Source organism: Acanthochromis polyacanthus, chromosome 19, assembly GCF_021347895.1.
Source record: "Acanthochromis polyacanthus isolate Apoly-LR-REF ecotype Palm Island chromosome 19, KAUST_Apoly_ChrSc, whole genome shotgun sequence".
Taxonomy (NCBI): domain Eukaryota; kingdom Metazoa; phylum Chordata; class Actinopteri; family Pomacentridae; genus Acanthochromis; species Acanthochromis polyacanthus.
Genome location: NC_067131.1, coordinates 16,660,996 through 16,683,418, shown reverse-complemented (window position 1 = coordinate 16,683,418; position 22,423 = coordinate 16,660,996). Strand labels below are relative to the sequence as shown.

The 22,423-nt window shown below is 39.5% G+C and overlaps 1 protein-coding gene across 1 annotated transcript in view; it reads right to left on the bottom strand.

The window, feature by feature from the left end:
* Positions 1–20,009, bottom strand: part of LOC110953565 (cytohesin-3) — a 45,068-nt gene extending 25,059 nt beyond the window's left edge. The window contains exon 1 of the mRNA XM_022197646.2: positions 19,623–20,009. Coding sequence (XP_022053338.1) covers positions 19,623–19,641 — 19 coding nt within the window. The 5' untranslated portion in view covers positions 19,642–20,009. The remainder of the gene's footprint in view (positions 1–19,622) is intronic.
* Positions 20,010–22,423: the final 2,414 nt, after the last annotated feature.

The following is a 22,423-nucleotide window of genomic DNA, read 5'->3' as shown; positions in this document are numbered from 1 at the left end:
GGATAAAACTCATTACTATTTGAAAAAATATATATTTTTGATATGGACACGATTCACAGTTTTGACCCCTTTTAAAAAAACAGTGTACCGTTAAATCATTTTATCTTTTTTTTGTTTGTTTGTTTGTTGTACCACTTTCTAATCCTTAATATATATAGTTGAGGGTTAGTGTAGTAAGAATGGCAAATGCCTATGACAGAATTAGATTTTAGTTGTAAATACAGTAAAATGTTGTAATTTTAGGGTTACACATTGTTAAAGAATTAATTACCATTTGGAAAAACATCGATTTTTAAGGTGAACCTTATTTATAGCTGATATCAACAACAGAGAATACTGTGCAGCTGTTTTTGTAGACTTGGCGAAGGCAGTTGACTGTGTTGACCACTTCATTTTGTTGGAAACATTATGAAATACTGATTTTTCAAGACTTGTGTAACTTGGTTCAGAAGCTATAATTCTGGGTGCCTGCAGTTAGTGAGGGTGGGGGATCTTCTCTCAGACACTTTAGAAATTCACAAAGGTGTCCCAAAGTGTTGGACCAAAGGTTCAATGCTTGGTCCAACACTCATTAACATTTACATCAGCAACACAACCCATGCTGTAGCCAATTTGCACATCAATCTGTATGCCGATGACACCATTGTCTATACATCTAGTACGGAAATGAGAATCAATTCTCAACTAACTTGGTTAAATAAAAGTTAAATAAATAAAACAATGTTTTGACTTTCTTCTTTCTTTTTTTTTACAGTTAACATGTAAAATATATTTTTTTCTGATTTAGCTGGATATTTTCTAGAATTAAACATAATAGGGAAGTCTGTAAAATAATATATTTTTTAGAGTGTACAAAGTCCTAAAGACCAGAGATGGAAAACCAGCTTGAACATTGATCCTCGTCATACAGCAAAGAGAGGAACAAATGTGTTGCGTGTCTGTTCCACCTTGTGCAGCTGAACAGCAGATATCAAGAGGCTGCGTGTTCGTCTTAATTAACCAGAGAAAGAGAGAGGGCTTTTAATTATTCCACTTGAAAGTGTTTTGCCCCCTTCCCTCCTTCTCCATTTGGCTCAGGGGATAATTCCATTAATAAAACCAATCCAGATTAAGTTTTATTTCATTAAATGTGAATTTTGGCAATTTAACGCAGCCTACGACCTCGACTCCCCGGCCGTTAGTGTTTTACAGCTTCTGGGCAAAAGCTGTGCGAGAAGGGAGGATGGATCACTTTCTTTTTAGTCCATCCTCCCTCATCTCTCTGTTTTAATCTTATTTCTTCCATCTATCTCGCTCTCTCTCTCTTTCATTTACCCCAACGCACAGTTCTCTCCATCTTCTTGAAGCAAAGAGAGCCTGTGCAGCCTTGCTTCGTTAAGCCAGCTTAGAGGCAGAAAACTCAAATCTCTCAACAGGAAAATGGCACATCTGATATCAGAGGCAGCTTTGTGCCTACATGTTGCTAAAGGAAGGGGGGGGGGGGAAGCATCACTTGTTATTTTCCCTCACAGGCGGGATTCTGCGCCAATTAAAGTAAAACAAGGTCACTAGGCTCAAGAGGAAGCATTCAGCCCACTTTTAATATGACAGCTTGTAAAAGAGTTGAGTTCAGAGCAGCCAAGTATTGTTGTAGACGGTATTCACGTTAACAATGACACAAAGGGCCCTTCCTAACCTGGTTATGTAATCCTTTAGCATCGTGTTAAGGGTCAGGTAGGAGGGAGAAACAGCTCAGGGATTTCCTTTGTGGGCCTTGTTTTTAACCCACAGCGGAGGGGAATGTGGACGCACAATGACTGAGAGTATGAAAATAAAGATGTTAATTAGCACTGCTAACCTCCGGCTACCTCACAGCACACATGCGGTACAACTGTGAGTGCGGCGGTAAAGCCAATTAGTGCTCTCTAAAAGTTTCAAGGCTGATTTACATGATTCTTTAATGTTGTACTTGAGCTGTGTTTTCTAAGTTTTTGGCCTATAAGCGCTTAAAATTGGGAGGAATTTGAGTCTGTCCATTTGTCCTACAAAACAAGTCATACACAGGAAAAAGTGAGGTAAAGATGTGTTGCTGTGTTGAGTTTTATTGGTTAAAAGCAACAGTTTAAAGTATGGGAAAATACTTTAGTTTGCCTTCTTGCCAACAGTTATATAAGAGGACTGAAATCACTCCAGTAAAGCTGTTGTTTCCTGTTTCCAGTCATTATGTTGAGCTACTCTACTGCTGACTGCAGCTTTATATTTAATGGACAAATACAAGAGTGGCATCAATTTGCTCATCTAACTCTCTGAAACATTTTTTGCAATCAGGTTGTTTCCCAAAATATGAAACCTTTAAACTGACTGAGGGCTTTAACTTTAAATGTCAAATGTCTGACTCAGATGCTACCAGCACCCTGGAGTGTTGGTGCATTTTTTGTACCTATCTCTAGAACTATGGGATTCCACTTCTTGGTACTAAACTGCCTGAGGGTTCGACACACATTTCTGGAAGTGATTCATGAACTGGTGTGACTGAGATCACACACTAACCCAACTAGCTGCAGTTTGTGCTGCACACACCCAGAAGATTTTGCAGCAAACATTAAAAGTGGGTCAATTCAAAACAATGATCACAGACTAAACTATTTTTGATTGTAGCTGTTTTTAACTGTGCTCTGCTGTTTGTGCTCCTGGTAATTAGCGCCCTATTTATTCTGTTTGCAGTCTCGACATCGTTGAAAATAAGGACATGCCCTGGACGATTCCTCGAGATTTAAATAAAGGTTGAATGAATGAATTAATCTGTACTTTTTCTATAGAGAAAGTAAGGTTACTACAAATCTAAGACTGTAGTCTCCAGGTTTACTGGTGTAATGATATCCTCTCATCTGACTTTCATCAGGACAAAAGCGCCACATTTCTAGTTGTCTGAGATTAATCCATTACTTTTGGCATCAACAGAAATAGACTACCTGAAGAAACAACCATGTTTTCATAGCTTTGAACTGGCCCAACCTAATGGAGGCTGTTCAACCAAAAAGTGTAGAGTTTGCCAACAGCACTTTGCATATCACAGCTTAACAACCAACATAGCATATCATCTGAAAACAGTAGGTTAACTTGGCGTCCCTTCATGCTGAGATTGAGTATATATGAATAGGGGCAAGTGTATGGTGGTCGGTTGATCATTTCAGTATAAATTAACGTCAAAATGATTTAATATGCTGCAAATACTAGCTTTTTGCCTGTATTTATACTTTATTTGGACTGATGGCACTAGTAGTTTGAGGGAACTCATTGCACGGTGACAAATGCAGGTCTTTATTTCCCTCATGATCAATTGATTGGTCGAAGAGTAAGTACTATTTTACTTCAGGCCTGTACTTATCTAAAAAGGTAAATATGGAGAATGCTACCTGCTAAACAAGGCCAGATAAGCATATTTACGTGAAAATGCAGCTCAAAGTACAATGGTACCTCATTGAGCTAATGTGTATCACGTGCATATTTGATGCCTTTCTTTGTCTTCCATAATAGTAATCTCAATATTTTCAAGTTTTGTTCTGACAAAACACTCAATCTTTTCCATTTTCTAACATTTTATTTTCCATGTTATCAATCAATAGCTGAGTAAACAGTCAATAGATTTTGCAATAATGGAAAACAAAATTGCAGGTTCAGCTAGAATTTTAGGATTCTTCTTTGTCATTTGACTAAATTTGCCTGGAGGGAGATGATGTGCGAGCAGCAGGCAGCTCCATGTGTTCCATTAGCCTCAGGCTGTGCATTAGCTAATGGAGAGATCCAGTGGTTGCAACAATAAGCATGATTACAATCTTGATTCATTACAAATCTAATGATAAGCAGAAGATGCTCCCTTTAATAAAAGCCTTCTGCCATTAAATGCAAAGCATTACCATTATCCTCCAATCCAGGCCCCTCTCTCACGGGATCTGCTTTAATATATATCTTTGAAACCATATATTTGGTAATACGGGCAGCCAATAAATCTCTAATGTTTCTGGTCCAGAAGATTCTCTTGTGTAGTGGTGGGCGGCTCTTCTACAGAGGTGGTCCACCAATTACTTTATTAACACAGTTCCCCCCAGTGACCTTCTATGACTCACTCAGGAAATGAGTTTAGTGTCTTCAGCGAGCACAGAGGGAGTCGTGGGGTCAAAGCTGATCGCTGCCGTCGTATTGGCTCAAACCAAACAGCAGCTACGCTCGAATGATAATCTACTAAAATCAGTTACAGCGTGAGTCACCGCCTCGTAGTAAGCAGCAGGCCTCAAGAGGGTCAGATCGTACAACAGTGAGTCACTGATTTCAGTTTGTGTCTGAGCAGAAAACTAGACAAATTCTACCTTTCGTGACCTCTAAGGGAAATCCACGCTAAGCACGCTCTATAGGGTGCTGGGTTTACAGGGTCCAAAGGGTTTAAACTCCAACATGTGCACAACAGAACATGAGGTTCCAGTAATTTCACCCCCTAAAAACAAAATCCCTCAAAATCTACTATTAGGAGTAAATCCCCTGCTGCTCTTCACACCCAAAACCAACAACTGTCTCTGACCACCCACTGAAACCAGAGGCTTGGATGGAATAATGTAGGAAATGCTTTGACACACCATCTCCAGTGTGCACTCGATTTCGTAACTTATACTATGTTTATTTTGGTCACATGTCTGAACATGTTAAAGCCCTTTTGTTGGAGTAACTAAAATCCCAGGTTATGAGAACTGATTCAAAGACTTCCCCAAAAGCGGCATTCATACCATCAGTGCAGCAAAAGCAGCCTGATGCTCGGAGCTCTGACAGAAAATCCCACGCCCACTTAACACTGGCTGCTGTCCAGTTATTGCTGACTCGTGTGAGTGAGAGGAGATTTGTCCAGATCCACTAGCTTTAAACTAGCGACTTTAACCGCTATGATGTCTCTTAAAGGAGATGAGCTTTGAAAATAGATAACTCTACTCCTCTGCTTGGCCCTGCAGTTCCATGTGTCACGTGCAACGAAGCCGGAAATGCGGAAAAACTTCCTTTGGAACCCAGACTCTAATCTGAAGCCGACTGGCCCCAATCCCTCCAACTGTGGACAAAGACATGCTGTGCAATACAGCCCAGGTCACACATGCAGACAGACATGTGGATGGATCCGCACATGAGCACATGTACACCGAGGCCAGCTGGCACTAATCCCACACGCTCACCCTCCCTGACGCTCTTTAAGCCCAACGCGAGTCTGTCGGAGCGGAAGTGTGATGTATAACAGCATATACACAGATGTTCCCAGTGACGTGCCGCTGCCTGACTTTAACCTACTTTGCCTCAATGATTGCTGGTTAAAAAACATAACAGTTTGTGAAGCAGAAGCAGACAGTCTGGGGTATCTGTCTGCTGAAGAGCCACAATGCTAGAATGCTGAGACACTCAATATGAGGTGAACGAGGTTATGTTAGAGGGTGTCAAAGGTCGCGGTCACAGGATGTAGGTGCACGGAGCTTGTTGCTGTATTCAGACAGGTGACAAATTAAAGAACAAACCAACATAAAGTGTCTTAGTGAGGTGTTGAGCCACCACGTGCTGCTGGAACAACTTCAGTGTAGCATGACATTCAGCAACAAGGAAAGTGCCTAAAGTGAAAAGATTCTCAGTAGAGCATCTTTGCACGATATCTTCTCAACATGCACATTTGACCCAGTTCACTGAGTCACATTGTTCATAGAACAGTCGGTACATTCAGTCTGTCATTTGTTGCTTGAATGAACCATATTATGTCTCTAATGTGAAATTAGCTTCAAAAATGTTGGGTTATAACAAGTTTCTGTGTTCTGCTACAGGAACTGATGGGCTTTTAGGGTCATATTAACATTTGTGTATGTTCTGACTTCAAGAGCATTCCCCTGTAGGAACCTCGTTCTGGGTCACTACCTTCCATGGGTAACTACTCCATGGTAGGTACCTCTGAATAGCCCTGGAAAAGACAGCTAGGCGGGTCTCAATGTTAATTGGTTAAACTCAAAAGCACCATTTTTCTGCCCTTTTGATGTCCTCAAGTGTCACTAACAACAATGTAAGGTTCACTATATAGGCTAACATACCAAACATCCCATTGCTGTAGAATCTATGTGCTAATAGAAATAGAGTCATGTCCAGTAACTCCAATTTGTCTTTATCTTTCTGCACTTGATGCCACAGTCGAAGCTGTTGAATCCTACATTGCAATAGAATCAGGAAGTCCAAAAAGTCCGGTCGGTGGGGGCATTCCTGAAAACAGTTCCTGCAGTGGAAAGCCGGCTATTGATTCACCAAGTCTCTGGATCTATACTGAAGGGATGAGCATCGTTCTTCCAAAAGATATTCCATCATTTGGTGTAATGGTACAAATTCTCTCAGGAGTTCAGCCCACATCATTTTCATTAAACCCTTCACTGACACCTCATGCCCAATGGAAGAGATCAGCCCCATCAGGATAGAAATGCTTCATCTTAAGATTAAAAGTGACCACTCAGAGCAACTTTGTATTGATTTGCAGTGACAGTTCCCTATAGAGGGACAAATGGACCCAAATCATGCCAACAAAAATACCCCCACAACACAACAGAGCAACCAGATCTCCTCACTGGAGGGCTCAAAGGTTCATATTTTTCCTTTAATGTTTGTTGAAGACCTAAGAAAATTGTGATTCTGCTGTATTTCGTCTATAAAAGTAATCTTAAAAAGCTGCACTGCAAGCGTCTGCTTTCTGATGCTCATTTCTTAACCTGTTTATCCATAATTTTTGTCACTCATAATGAATATCTTCTGGAGTCCAAATTGCTGCTGCAGCTGAAAACTGAGGTGGAAACTAACAGTTTTTTTGGCAGCCAACTTGCTGATTATGTTGTAACTACACTAATTACTTATTCGGTCTTTTAAATAGCGAGGGGGGAAGTGACACCCGAGATGATGTCTTCAAATCTCTTGTTTTGTCCAACCAACAGTCCTGAATACTGAATGAAACACAGCAAATGTTTGCCACCTCTGTTTTAAAAATAAATAATTATTTTCACTATCGACTTGGCAAATTATGTTATTCAGTAAATTCAGCTCTACTATATTTACATTTTGCATGAATTATGCATGCATTATTCCAGTACACTGTGCTGCAGCTTGTTCAGTAATAATTCAGTCCTGGCCTTTGCGTGAGAAGAGAGATTTGGGGAGCTAATATGGCTTGTAGTCTTTAACTACCTCCAGGGTTACAAGCAGAAACTGGGGCTCGGGGAGCTGAAGAGCGCTCACACTGATTCCTCTGGTTAATCTGCAGTTTTTTGGAGAGGCGACCTCCTGCTGTGAGTGCATTTGTGCAAGTATGGTGGTTGCATTGGAGGTGGTCTGCACACCATGTACTCCTTATATCACACATCTGCTCAGCATCAGCACTATGTCAATATTTGATTCGATGGATTCGGCCAGCAGGATCTGCGGGGCTTCCACTGCCATATGCTGGCAGCCAAAGTAATCATAATCTGATGATTTGATCGGCCTGAGAGTGAATTAGATGGATGCTGTTTCTTTTGGCATCTGGGCAGGATGAGGGGCTTTTACAGGCTGGGTGCAGTCCAAGTAGCTCCATGTTTGCCCACTGCAACAGATCTCTGATGATCATCCAGTTTTTAGACAGAACGTAAAAGGGCTGTATTAGTATCTTTCACTTTTATTCTCTCACAGGGCTTGAATATCTGCAATTCTGGAAAAAGGCCATTTCACAACCTCACTACTATCAACACACTTTACATTTCTTTGCAATCACTCTGTAAGTTACACAGTAATGGATTTAGTTTAGTTTTTTCTGCATTCATGCAATGTTGGCAGAATGAGAAGATCAGGAAGACCTCTATTTATTCTAACATGGGAGTGTTTGCTTAAATTAGTGTTTTTATTGCACTTGATTCAGATGTAACTGTCAGTGACGGCAGCTTCGCAGTCATTATGACAGCTGTTTGTTGACCCCTCTGTTGTTTTCTTCACTAAGCATGAGGAGGTTGGGTTGGATGGGTTTTTCTCCTCCTTTGCTTGTAATTATGATCTAAATTAAATGATATCAAAGCAATGTTTACCACAGCAAGGGGCTTTGGGATGGTAATTATCCGGACCAACTACTGACTTGATGGATCTGATACAGATATTCATGTATCCCCCATGGTGTTAATTCAGGTCAATTTATGTATTTATATCTAAATCAAGATACATTCCATTCAGCCTCAGCAATACTTCAAAACTATCAGCCACAACATTAAAGCCACTGACAGGTGAAGTAACATTAATTATCTTGCTGCAATGGCATCTGTAAAGAGCTGGGATATGGTCGGCAGCAAGTGAACCGACAGATCTTGAAGCTGATTTATTGGAAGCAAGGGAGGACAACTGGTGAACAGGTAAGAGGGTCGTGGATACCCAAGGCTCATTGATACACAAAGGGAGCAAAAACTAGCCCGCTATGACAGAAAGGTGTGAAAACACTCAGTGCATCACGGTTTGCTCTATATGGCTCCTATGTAGCCATAGATTGGTCGTTTTCCATGCTGACCTCTGTCCCTTGCTTGAAAGCGTCTACAATGGACACCTCAGTGCCACAACTGGACCATGGAGTAATGGTGTTCTGGTCTGAAGAATCAATTTTTTTTGCATATCACGTGAAAAAGGAAAAGGAAAAAGACGAAGGCCGGCTGGTGGAGGTGGAGTGATGCTCTGGGTCAATGTTCTGCTGGGAAACCTTGGGCCCTGACATTCATGTGGATGTTGCTTTGACATGCAACACCTACCTAAACACTGTTGTGAACTATGTACACCCTTTTCTAACTCACTTTAGACACATTAATGTAGCTTTCACATGTGCAAAAATGTTCAGGGACAGTTTGAGGAAAAGGAAGAGTTCATGACAAACACCTCGGGGCCTGATACCACAGGACACCTTCAGAGGTCTTGTGGAGTTCATGCCTCGACACTAAATATGTCAGAGCTGTTTTGGTGACACAAGGCGGACATACATAAATGTTACTATGCTGACAACTAACAAAGATGGAAAACATGGTAAACATTATATCTCCTAAACATTTTCTTTACAGGGCATGAATACACCCTTGCAGAGCTGCTACTGTTTCCTCTATTATTGTGAAATTCAGGCTTCACACAGTCAAAGCTAATCTGGATATCATCTCGGTCTCAACAAACAAGGACAGAAAACATTATATGACAATAAATGGTGAAAGGTGACATACGTTTGTCATATTATTTCCTGAGAGACACCTCTGTTGCTTCCTGCAGGTGTCAGATGACTGACAAGCAGCAGAATGGATGTAAGACTTTATCTGATCTGAGCACACTCACTTCCATTATTGTGATAGATATCTCGCCGGGGAAGATTTTGAAATCCGTATTAGGTGCCTTTCATTCTGCACACAGTGAACAAGGGCTAAGGTTTGATATCTCCAGAGATGTTGACTATGTGCAGACACCAGCAGTGAGATAGAGGGTCAACCTGGATAACTGGCTCTAACTTCAAACTTTTCGCTGTGCAGCTCCATTCAATAGGAGCTCTGTGTCGGCCTTCGGGATGCTTGAAGCTTTTGAAGGTTTCTGTGATGGTTGTGCGCCTGCCTGCAAAAACATGGACTTTGTTGGACCACCCTGATCATATTCACAATGAGACCAGAACAACCTTTGATCCAAACAACGCTTTCACAACCGCCCACATTGTTCAGGTAATTGGTCTCTCTTGGTATTGGCTCTATAGTTCTTATAGATGGATCATGCCGAACATCAACTTATTTCAAGGCCACCTGCTGGATCAAAGAGTTTTCATTAGAAACAGGTCGGTTCTGATCCAAGTCTAGATGAAACAGAAGTGAAAATATACACTTGGTCTTGAAAAAAAGTGCAGGAAATGAAATGAGAATGTGCCAGGACATTTTATTCAGCTTCAGAGGTATATACACCGATCAGTCACATTAAAACCAGGTGCCTGATATTGTGTAGGTTCCACTTGTGTCGCCAAAACAGCTTAGACCTGTTGGGCCATGGACACATTACCTCTGGGGGTGTCCTGTGGTGTAGGGCATTGGGATCCTTTAGGTCTTTGGATTGCTGGGTGGGATCTTCATGGGTCAAGTTTGTCCCGATACATCCTATAGATACTCAATCAGTTTACGATTTGGTGAGTTTTGAAGCTGGATTTAACTCTTGGGCTCATTTTCACATTCCTCGAGCTGTTCCTGAATAGTTTTTGTTGTGTGGGAGGGATGCATTGTGCTGTTGGTGGGATGTGAATGTGTTCTGAAACATTGTTTACATGGGTGTCAAAGTAACATCCACATGAAGGCCAGGGCCAAATGTTTTGCATCGTAACAATTCATGTCAGTCACTTGTCTTGTCAGTGATTTTAACATTGTAGAGGATCAGAGTATAACTTGCTGTTTAAGTAAATTTAGTCATGTTGTTGTTTTTAGCACTGTTTTGGCTTTTAAACAACAGATTTATTTTTTAGTATTGTTTTTCAAGTATTGTTTTCTTAATGACTTACCAAAGAAGTGAATAATTCAGAGGGAATCAGTTCAGATCTTGAATGACACCTGACTGAATTACATGTACTATAATATATTACATTTTAACAAACCCATTTATGTATAGGGATGTCGCAATTAGGCAGCATAATCAATCGTCAATAATGAAATATTTTTTTAAAGCAATCCATTTTCAGTATTTTTTTCCTGAAATGATTCAGTTTATTGTATTAAATGTTTCTTTTTTGTATCATTGCAGCATCAAGATATCTTTGGCTTGTGGCTCCAGTCATTGGTCGGTTACATTCAGCAATACAGGTTAGTACAATGGTCCAACTCTGTTCAGGGTAAGGGTTTCTGAAGACCCAAGGCCTTGAAAGAATGGCAGTACTTCATATTATCACCAAGAAAATAGGTGGATTGTACTCTGTGCAGTTTCAGTGGCAGATCACAACAGCAGCAGAGCAATGTATGAACACCAGAACAGAAGAATGAAGACGATGCATGGCCAGAACAGACAAAACCACCCTGTCTTGGCTCTTTCTTAGTAGGGATAGCTGTTTATTATGTTCTGTCCTTGTAGCAGCTAAATACACACACAAAGCCTAAAAAGTGAAATAAAATGACTTTATATGAAGCAGTCAGTCATATTTTTTTTTGAAAAATAATTTGTAAAAATACAGTCTTGAGTGGCAGCTCTATCTGTGTGTGTGCTTGTTCTTTTAAATCAATGGATGAATATATTGCTAAATCTGCCTTATTAAGGTAACCCAATGTATTTACTAGGGGTTGAAAATGCATTTGATAGAGAACAGGTGAAAAACAGCAAGCCGTTCTCCATTTCTATTCAGCCATAAGCCTCTCTGTATGATCACCTGGACCTGTTTTCTCTTCACTCTTCTCTGATATTAGATGTGAATCACTCAAACACAGAACATCTCTGCTGCTGCTGACTGTCTGTGCTCCTCCTTAAACCCATTTAATGTCTTTTGTCTCCCATCTGCTCTCCGTCTCACACTTGAAGAGCTTTCCCTCTTTACAGCTCCAAGCAATAATTCCAGGCAAAGCGTTTCTCTATTTACAGCAGCACAAATGCTGCCTCCCTGACAAACAGCTACAATGTCTTGTCTCTCTCACACACACAAACTACCATGGAGATGGGAACATGTTGGGAAGCCTCCACAGTCTCTCCTCTCTAATCACACCCATATGTAGTCTCTTCTCTCTCTCAGCACTTTAAACAGTGCAGCTTGTTACAATCCCTGCACAACACGCAGCAGAACTGTCTTTGTGTTTGTGTGTTTTACATGGGGTGTAATGTGCTGTATGTTTAATCTTCTAATGTTGTACCACAAAACCCATAATCTTGGCAGACAAAATGAATTTCTGTTCTTTACAAATCTCCCCTTAAGCCTTTAATAACACATTCAGGCTGCTGGGTCAACCAGTGAGACTGCAAAGAGTGCATTTTAGCACTTTTTTTCTCGTTTGCATCTGTGTCGACACGCATAAGAAACACATTTGGCTAAACCAATGCAGACACTTAGTTTACGTTACTGCAGGACATTTGGAAGAGTGAATTTTATCTGGGTCCATGTTTTATACCAAAGGGGGAATTCTTTTAGCAGCAAGGAATAGAATAGAATAGAATAGAATAGAATAGAATAGAATAGAATAGAATAGAATAGAATATTTATATCCAGGACATACAGAGGAACCAAAAAGTCGTTTCTCTCTTATCTTTGTACTAGTGCCATATATTTTTCTAAAAGGATCGAAATACAGTTTAAATAAAATAAAATATATAAAAATCAACCTATAAATTGGTGGTAGTGCAATATAGTGACAGCTTAAAATGTTCAAATGAAAATGTAGGTTTTTAAAGGATTTATGTCACTTAGAGGTATGGGTGGGTTTGTTATTAATTTAATTCAGAGAAATTGACTATCATTTTGCCAAATATACTGGTTTGCTTTCTTATATTTCAAGAATGATAAGATGGTAAGAACTCTTATGTGTCGAAGCAAAGCTATCGCCTGCAACCAGTTAGCTTAGCTTAGCATTTGGACAGCAAACACAAAGCTCAGTTTAAAGGTAACAAAATCTTCCTACAAGTATTTTGCATCCTGTAAAAGCACATTTTACAAACTTGTAAGTTGTTGGGAAGTGGATTTTGCTACATGTGGACAGACACAGCCTTTTTCTCTTTGTGTCTACTGTTTGTGTTAAGCAAAGCAAAGCTAATCACCTCCAGATTTAGTGTCAATCTACTCGTGTGACTCCTGGCAACAAGTCAAATATGTGTAGCTACTTCTGAAAATGATGTCTGCTTCACTGTGAAACTGATTTTCAACATTATATTTTATGTAACAGAAATACTTCATGAACAAATGACTAATACATTTTAGTGCAATTATTTTCACTGCAGATTGAGTTTTAATTGGATAAAACGTCAACAATAGTGAAAAATATCAATTAATGTTGTTGTATTTCAGAGAAAAGTGAGAAAACCACCAAATATTCACATTGGAGAAGCAGAAATTAGAGAAACTGTGGAAATGCTGTTACTCAATTATTAAAAACGCTGCAGATTAAATTCACAAATCAATCACCAGGCACGTCATTTCGGCCCAAATGCACCCTATTTATGAGCTGCAGCACAAACTACAGGGTGATATTAGGATAAAGCCAGCAGATGCAGACAGGAACAGATGTCTGAGCTCTGCTGTGCCGCTGTCGAGACATTCAGCTCTTACTTGAAGCCAGCCGGCCTCCTGGGGCAAAAGATACCTACAGAGCAGCCACAGTTTGCCCAAAGTGACTGTCTGATGTCCTCCCACACACACTCCCCCTACGGCCACAACAAAGCCCACACCGCAATCACACCAACTTTTCCTTCATCCCATCTACTCTCCCTCAGAGTTGCAGAGCTGCATGTCAAGAAATCATACATACGCTGCGGTGACTTCCAAAAAGCCTTCTTATCTTGAGTTTCATGCCTGCTGGGGTGAATATGATATGAAATAATTGTACAGAGTCAGATGTCCATTAAGTTTGAGGAGATGACAGGAATAAAATGTGAAGGAAAAAGGTGCTTTTTTTTCTTCTTTCTTGCAAGAGAGAGCCAAACACAATGGCATTTGTGATTCTGCACAGAATCCGCCATGTGTGCACCATTAACAGGTCCGAGTAGACAAAACAGTAGTGCTGCAGTCAGATACGATTTGTTATTTTAGCACACACTCTCACATTCAATCCAGGAAAACTGAAGGAAAGGCCTTCCCATTCAGCTTTTCCCACGGTCAGATAGAGAGAAGAGCGCTGATTGCGACACTTCAACAGGAAATATGGTCCAGAAAGCCTCACAGGACCTCATAAACGAACCTCTTTTTGCACATTTTTTCTGTCTGTACTTACGAACACAAGGCATGTGTTGTACAGGAACCACAGTCATCACAAATAACTTCATTCAGGCTGTTGAGGTGTTGGAAAATCTAAGAGCTCTGTTCATTTCAACATTTTAATACCCCCAAACCTCCCAAAACAGCCGTTTACTCAGTTCACATTAATCCTGGACTGAAGAATCACAGAGCTGCTATAAAGAAGAGAAAATACAAGAAAAGCCAAGTGTTAAAATCCGTGGCCTCCATCCAGGCGTTCAGTCAACTGCTTCTCAGCCAATTTCTGCTTCTGTGTTCTTTCCACTCCTCCATCCAGCTATACAATGATGCTAAAAATAGACACATGAGTAATAAAAACACTTTCAAGCCTGTTGCTGATTTTCATCCATTTTGAGGCCAGGCCCTGTCTGCTCTGTGGCATGTAAACTGAGCAGAGAAGCGCCAACTCTGATTAGTGAACGCAGTAAACGTGCACTAATGAATCCCATGCTACAGATGAGTTTCATATCTTCACTCAGTTTTTAAGTGTAGCTAAGACATATGCTATAAATTCTATGTGCATGATGACCTGACTGTCCTTGTCCAACCCTACTATTGTTCTATCAGTTATCTCCTTGACGGACTCAGCTCATCATCTGCACAGTGATTATGCCTCTACAATTCCTCGATTTTAATTGCAAATTTAAGTGAAAGTCCAGTTTCAAACACACAGTAAACATTCTTAACTGACTTTTTGGCCACTTGGGGACACTGTGAAAGATTCTAAACACAACACTGAGTTTCACCCATTTTAAGCTGCCTAACAAGTAATAGCATATTTATACATTCGGAAGAAATAAGGCATCACCAGCATTTATTTGTAGTGCTAAATCTATTCATGCGATAAATGTACCTCCGATATTTGCGCCATTTTAGGCTCTGTTTTGGTCTCCACCACCTGCAGAGGAGTAACTGTTAAATCCTTCACTGTGTTCACCCTATACTCACTAACAAACTGGATTAGTTGTCAATGATTACAACAATCAGCAACTATTTTTATAGTTTCTGGTTTATTTATCCCTTTATATCAGTAAACTGAATATCGTTAGGTTGTGGACAGTACAAGACATTTGAGGGCGTCATCTTGGGATTTGAAAAATGCTGATCGCCATCGTAAGAATAATGTACCACACAAGGAGATGCTATAGCGATGATTTGTCCTTACTAGGCAACTCACTGACTTCCATTGAATATATGTTAAACATGTTATTTACAAAAAACTTTATGAGCATGATGGGCAGTAGTTGGACCTGAAATCTAAACATTAGAGCTTCTACACATCACTGTATGATTTTATTCAGCTGATCCAGACTGGAGCATCATCAGTCCTACTTGTTCTAATCAGTCGTTACGCCGAAATCATGTTCTGTAGCAGCTGTTTGAGTGTGTTTCTGCTTTTGGCTAAAGAAAATTGAAGCGTTGCGTGATAATTCTCAATGGGATCATCCTTACAAACAACCTCATTGATATTCTGAATACTCATTTGATCAATAATCAGCATAAAATATTGATTATCGCAGCAAAAGGCCTCCCAGTTCACAAACTCCCCCATCTCTCCCTCCTTCACTTTGTGTCAGCTCTCCATATACTGTTTCATGACAGGTGGATTCAGGGAGCATTAGCTGTTTGTATACTATTTCTTAATCCTATAAATATGACGGCATCTGTTGGCTCTCTCCTCCGTTGTTCTCAGACTGGCTCACCGATGCAGAATAAATTATAGCCCCAACTCTGGACATATGTTGCTCAGTTTGTATGCGTACTGTGCACACATGGGGATAACGTGCACATTTGTTGGCATGAAAAATAGGACCTCAGAGCTTCAAAGTGCAGCTTGCAAGTGGATGGATTTACAGCAACTGAGGCCAAAGTCCCCTAGAAAGAACTTTGACATCACAGGTTTTGTCTGCGGTCTACATTAAACATAATATTTAGCGACTTGGCTAAATAATCATGCCTTGATATCTGAGTGGAGAGAAAAAACTGACATTGAACTATGTAAAAAAAAAAAATTTTGGCCATATATTTTGCAGTACAGTCAGGAATTAAAGCACACTGACGCACAAAAATCCCACACAACATACACATCTCTGACTCTTTGATATGTTGCACTGCATTACTATGTTCTGAGCTCCTCTGGGTCAACAAGCTTCTCTTGATGAAGGTCTAAACTTTGACTTCAGCTGCTGCTAAGTGCCTGGGAGAGACAGATTTAGCACCAAGCGCCTGTGTTGTGACACCAGCGTATCAAGGTGTGCATGTCAACTATTTTAAGTGATGTCTGCAGGTCAGCGAGAGTATGAGTAAGCAATCGAGTTCAACATTTATGGTAAGTTATTTTAACAGTTCACTCTGCACGGTGTCGTATCGTTCCAGTTTAATCACAGACAGAGTGCCTCTGTGCTTCCTGCCACATGATTCAGTGAGCGGTATCTCCCTGACTGGCCTCATAAGAGCGGCTTACTTGCAGCACATGTGATTTTAAGGGGAAATGATATGGCGATAGCATGTTGTCACGGTTTAGATTGCAAAGAGGATACAGGTCAGTTCTTTAAGTGTGACTTTGAAGCAATATTCCTTTCAACAAGGCCCTGAAATATCAATTTAGACCATATTAGAATGTCTCAGTCGAAGCACACACACAAGAAATGAGATATTGATTGAGCAAAATTGACCTTTTTTGAGCTAAGTTCATTAGGATACCAAACTATAAATAGTTCTTGCCTCAGGGATCATAAATGTCTCTGTCATTTTCATTCCTCATTAAGATTTTAATGTTTTGAACTGACATTAATGGGAAACCAGAAATGGTGAGATTCAGCCTTTGGAGGTTGCAAATACATGCAGCAAAGATATGGAAATCCTACAAAATACAGTGGATAAAGAGCAGAAGACCAGAAGCACAGTAACAGGGTCATCTCCACGTCTCACTGTACACTGAGACGGTTGGCACGTGAGAATAATGTGGAGGGAAAAAAAAGTGGAAGTTCATACAAGTGTCTCTCCTGGCTCTGCTAATCTCCCGGTTCAACTGCCAAACTGTTATCAGACTACAACCATTTGTTTGCATTACACAGCCTGGAGGCCTGTGAGCCCACAAGACGGTTTGGATTATCTGCTCAGCAGCATCCTGCATGCGTGCATAAGACACCATCATAAAATAATTGGCTGCAGCCACCATAACTGGGTTATACTGCATGCAGGTGCACAGCTTCAAATCGAGCATCAAATCAGGAATGTGTGACTAAATACTCAGGTCATGACCAACTCTTTGAAAATGTCAACAGTCAGTGTGTTTCATTCAGTGAGTCAGTCAGTTGGTCGATCAGCTGATACTGCTGTGTCACAGATGTATCACTATAAACATAAAGTTTCTTTTACAGATGCAGAAAAAGATGTTTGGAGTAACATAGAAACAGTGCTACCACATCATTTTTCCAGCAGAGCAGCTCAGACTGCATTGTTTATAACACTGTCAGCACTGTCTGCAGCGCATGTAGCAGAGTTGGTGAGCAGATGTTGGTGCGGAGTCAAGCAGTGTCCTCATCATAAGTTAATGGCTCTATTATTTTTCCTTTTAGAATTAATTCTAATATAAACACTACTGTTCAAAAGTTTGGGGTCACTCAGGCAATTTCATGTTTTCCATGAAAACTCACACTTTTATTCATGTGCTAACATAACTGCACAAGGGTTTTCTACTCATCAGTTAGCCTTGCAACACCATTAGCTAACACAATGTAGCATTAGAACACAGGAGTGATGGTTGCTGGAAATGTTCCTCTGTACCCCGATGTAGATATTCCATTAAAAATCAGCCGTTTCCAGCTAGAATAATCATTTACCACATTAACAACGTCTAGACTGTACTTCTTATTAATTTATTGTTATCTTCATTGAGAAAAAATGCTTTTCTTTCAAGAAAAAGGACATTTCTATGTGACCCTAAACTTTTTAACAGTAGTGTATGTAAACAATGTTGGCCAATATACAGACATCTGAATTTCTTACTCCCTAATATGGCCCCAAAAATCTGCTATCAGTGAGGCTTTGTCAGTGCCACCTTCTCATAACTAACCTAAAATATCACTATAGCTACTTAAATATTGTATTCTCAATTCAATCATAATCTTTTTTGTACTTTTAGACATTTTCTCTTTAATATTCCACTTAGTTTGATAAATGGTTAAGATACTATAAGCATTTTTCATTGTTTTTGAAAAGACTATTACTGTAATAATCTGCACATACACACTCATAGATAATTCATATCCCACACTGTAGCCTTTTCCCCACTTTTATGTGCTTATTATTGTCTTTAAAGTGATTTAATCTTTTAGCTTTCTCACAATTGGAGCAAAAAAATTCACTTTAAGATCTTGCAGTATACTATTTCAGCATTGACACTGCGATGTGTTCAACGGTCAGGAGTAGAAGTAGAACGTGAAGTACAGAAAACTAAGTGAAACACACTTCTTTGGCTGCTTAATACAAAAAAGAAAACACTGTCTAATTGTCCGTGACTAATCAACAAGACAAGTCTGTCTTATGTAACACAATTTACTGTGGATACAGCTTGTTTTTTTTTTTAACTTCATTTACCAGAGAAACAGTTTGTTGACCTGCAGGCTCAACATGTGCTCAGCAAAAGAAAGAAAAGAACAGGAGAAAAACACTGAAAAGGAAGAATAAAAAGAAATGCGATCTGAGTTGCACAGACATATTTCTGCACCAGAAAGGATCATGTTGACCAAAAACCGGTTCTCTGTCGTCAGTGTTTCTGGTTGAACCATTTAAATCGGCACCAGAAGGCTCTGCATGATGAATGTAAAGCCAGATCTGTATTTTTGGAGGCTTTTGCCCCAAAGAGAAAGGCTCCAATTGTTTTTTTCTGCTTTTTCACAATTACTTTTAATTGTCACTGCAGATACAGCCCTATACAACTCCCTCCCCTAAATCATTCCAAATAGAATAATAATTAATCTGCTTTTTCTTATCAAAATATAAACAACGGAAAAGCAAAATATTGCAATGTCAGTATTTTTCATTATCATTTGCTCTCATTTGTTGTAAGTTCATAGTGATTTCAGTCAAATTGTCAGTGGGTGTCACTATATTCCTCAAACATCACCGCTGGGAATTCATTTTATTCATTTTTTACATATGTTTGTGGAAGGATGTAGATCCTGCTGGGTCTATCCTCCACATGGAAGCCTGCCAGCCACATATCTTATCAATTTCCACCAGTTTACAGGCTTCAAACAGCGACAAGAGAGTGAGAGGCACTTCAAAGCCTGACAGCAAGACATCAAACACATAAAAAAGGTGCATGCATTGGGGGGAAAAATGTGTTTCTGTGCATTTTTTCATTTTTTTTTTAACCTAAATGTGTGTATAGCAGAGCAGGTTCTCACCTTAGGATGGGAAGCATGTAAATACAACAGGGTCTGTGTCTGAGAAATGCTCCTTTATTGTCAGTTTGTTCAGATCATGTTGTATTTCAGCAGGTTGTGGCTGTTTTTGTGTAGAAAACCACAAGACTAGCTCATGTCTCCGTGCGCCCTGACTCACAAATCCATCCATCCATCCATCCATCCATCCTCCATCCCAGCACTGAGAGGAAACCAGTGTGGAGGGAAAAGAAAAGCAGCCTTACCGTGATTGTCTTCATCCATGTCGATTGTAGCAGCGACAGAAGGCGTGAGAACTCGCGGAAAATGGTATTTCTCTCAGTGGTTTTTAGCTGGATTTCCTCTCCTTCCACTGACACACAGGCGAAGCCGGCGCTGTGTGTTGACAGATGGGTGAAGTGAGGTGGACCGGCGCGCAGATGGCAGCGGAGGAATTGATGGGGGGAAAAAAGGGGACAAATACAGAGTAAAAAAAAGAAGAAGAAAAGAAGTGACAGCGTGGGTGTGATTTAAATGAGGGTCCTGGGTGGCAGAAGTGATTTCTGAGAGGTGAGATGTGACACGGAGGCTTTTCTCTCCCTCTGCTCCATCCTCGGCTGCTCCGTCTGCATTCACGTTAGATACACTGCAACCAGGGCGACGTCAGCAAGCCCCGCCCCTATTAATGACACCTACACAAATACACACACACACACGCACACACTGTACTGGAAAATGTAAATGTACTTATGAAACAGTAACCAGTGTAATGCTCACAAATCAGACCTCAGCAAAAACTAAATTTAATGCACCAGTTTGCCTCATTTTTACAAGTTATGTCTACTTTTAACAAAATTACGTTCAACCAACAAACTATACTGATTTTGTTTAATTAGTTTGATGATAGAGCTCAAGGATCTGAGAAAAAAAAGTATTACAAACGGACATAAAGGTTAAAAATGCAATAGTAATGATAACAGAAATGACAATGGTAATAAATGTTATTTATAGGCGCATTTCCAAACACCCAAAGACACCGTACAAAGTAAACAAAGTTAAAACACATTCACACTCACAATTTAAAACATAAAGAATCATAAAACAACGTACTTTAGCTGCTTTGACTCAGTGAAACCAAGATTAAAATGGCTTTATTGTCAATGTGCATGAAAATACAATGAAATTCTGAGGATTTGTTGATTCGTATACGTACAAAAACGGTTTCCCTTCTACAATCTTTAATTACCAGTTTTATGTTAGGATAAAGGCAAGGACTTGAAATCCAGACCTCAAAATGATGAAAAATGAAGTTATCAAGACAATTTCATGAAGCTGCCTCAACTTGAATTTAGTTTTAAATCAACCAGCACAGAAATCTGAGTTGGAATTGATGAAGCTACCAACTATATTATGTCAGCCTAATCCACTGAAATAATGTTTGCAATTTAAGAGATGAATCTAAACCATGGCACCATTAGATTGCTGTTACTCAGGCATTAATATAAAAGCAGGACTTTACTCTTGACACTAGCTCAGGTAGCTCTGGTTTTTTAAAGTCCGAAAAAATTAATCTCTGCTTCCTCTATAAAGTTTAGATCTCCTTAGTATCAGCCTCTATCTCCATCCATATCTCCATAACTCACAGCAGCTCAAGTACAGCTGAAATACTGTAAAACTACTACAGAAACTAAAATAGAAACTGAAATACAACAATGATAGGGAAAGTCCCACCAAGGAGGTTTCCAGGATTACCCAATTTGGATGCTACTAGACCATTAAATGGCTCATTATCAGCATCATCGACATCTTTCCCACACTTAAGGACCTCCTCTACCTTCCAGTAAGTTCTGTATATCCGGTTATCAACCATCCTGATCACTGATAGATAGAAAGTAGCCCCGATAACATCAGCAATTCCTTGTAATTGTGTGAATAAGTGCATGTAAGGTCTCCAGCGGAGTCAAAATAAAGCATTGCAAGATCTGATTAAAATGTAGTGATAGTGTATATTTTAACCTCAAACACCATGCTTTTTCTAAAATAACTGACTGGTTTTGGTGCATACCCTTAAGCAAACTCTGAGTGACAAACAGCAAGTGAAAGCAAAAGTCAAAACGATACTTTGGTCAAAAGTTATAACTATAATTATGGTTCCAGACAGGAGTCACACTCAACACTCTGGGATAAAAGTCCAGTGACTAATGTCTCCTCCATCCTCTAAATGTGGACCTCTTGGCAGTTCTAAATCACAGCTGCACCACCAATAAATGGAGGAGTTTAAATAATTCCCTTACTGAATGTACTGGAAGCTGGATGAAGGTCTTTACCTGCATGTAAGGATGGGAATTATGTGTGGACATTGAATGGTATGATAACAACTAAATCGGTTGTCAAGATCGGTTCCTTAGGAATGCTACATATGAAATCCCAGAAGATTGATTTTGTTGTTTTTTTATCTTCTTTTTCAGATTATCAGATTATCAAGTTACTCAATCAGGCTATTGGGCCCTTATTTTACTTTCATGTGTTCTTGAAGAAGAAGAAGAAGAAGAAAACACCGTACAAACATGTTAACAATGCAAAAAATAATGTATTTTCATCTGTAACTATTTCATATAGGACTGCAGTCAATGAATATTTTATTTATGGATGATCTTCTGAATATTTTCTTGATTGATTGATTAAATGATTGATTGATTGATTGATTGATTGATTGATTGATTGATTGATTGATTGATTGACTGCTTCACAAAAATTCAGAATACAGTGAAAAATACCAACACAAAAGTGAAATCCTCATGTTGCGTTTTTTGTCCAACCAAGAGTCAAAACCTCAAATTTATCAAAACAAAGATATTGCAAATACATTTTTTGAATACATTTTCTGTTAATCGACTATTTGTGTACTTCATTAATCACTTGTCCTCCTTTATATTTATGGTGAAAAGTTAAGTTTATACCAAAGCTCGCATTTTATAGGAACACTTAATTTTTACCAACAAATATTTTACCACCTAGCGAATACTTTTAATGTAATAAAAAATGCAATATTTCCCTCTGACTTGTA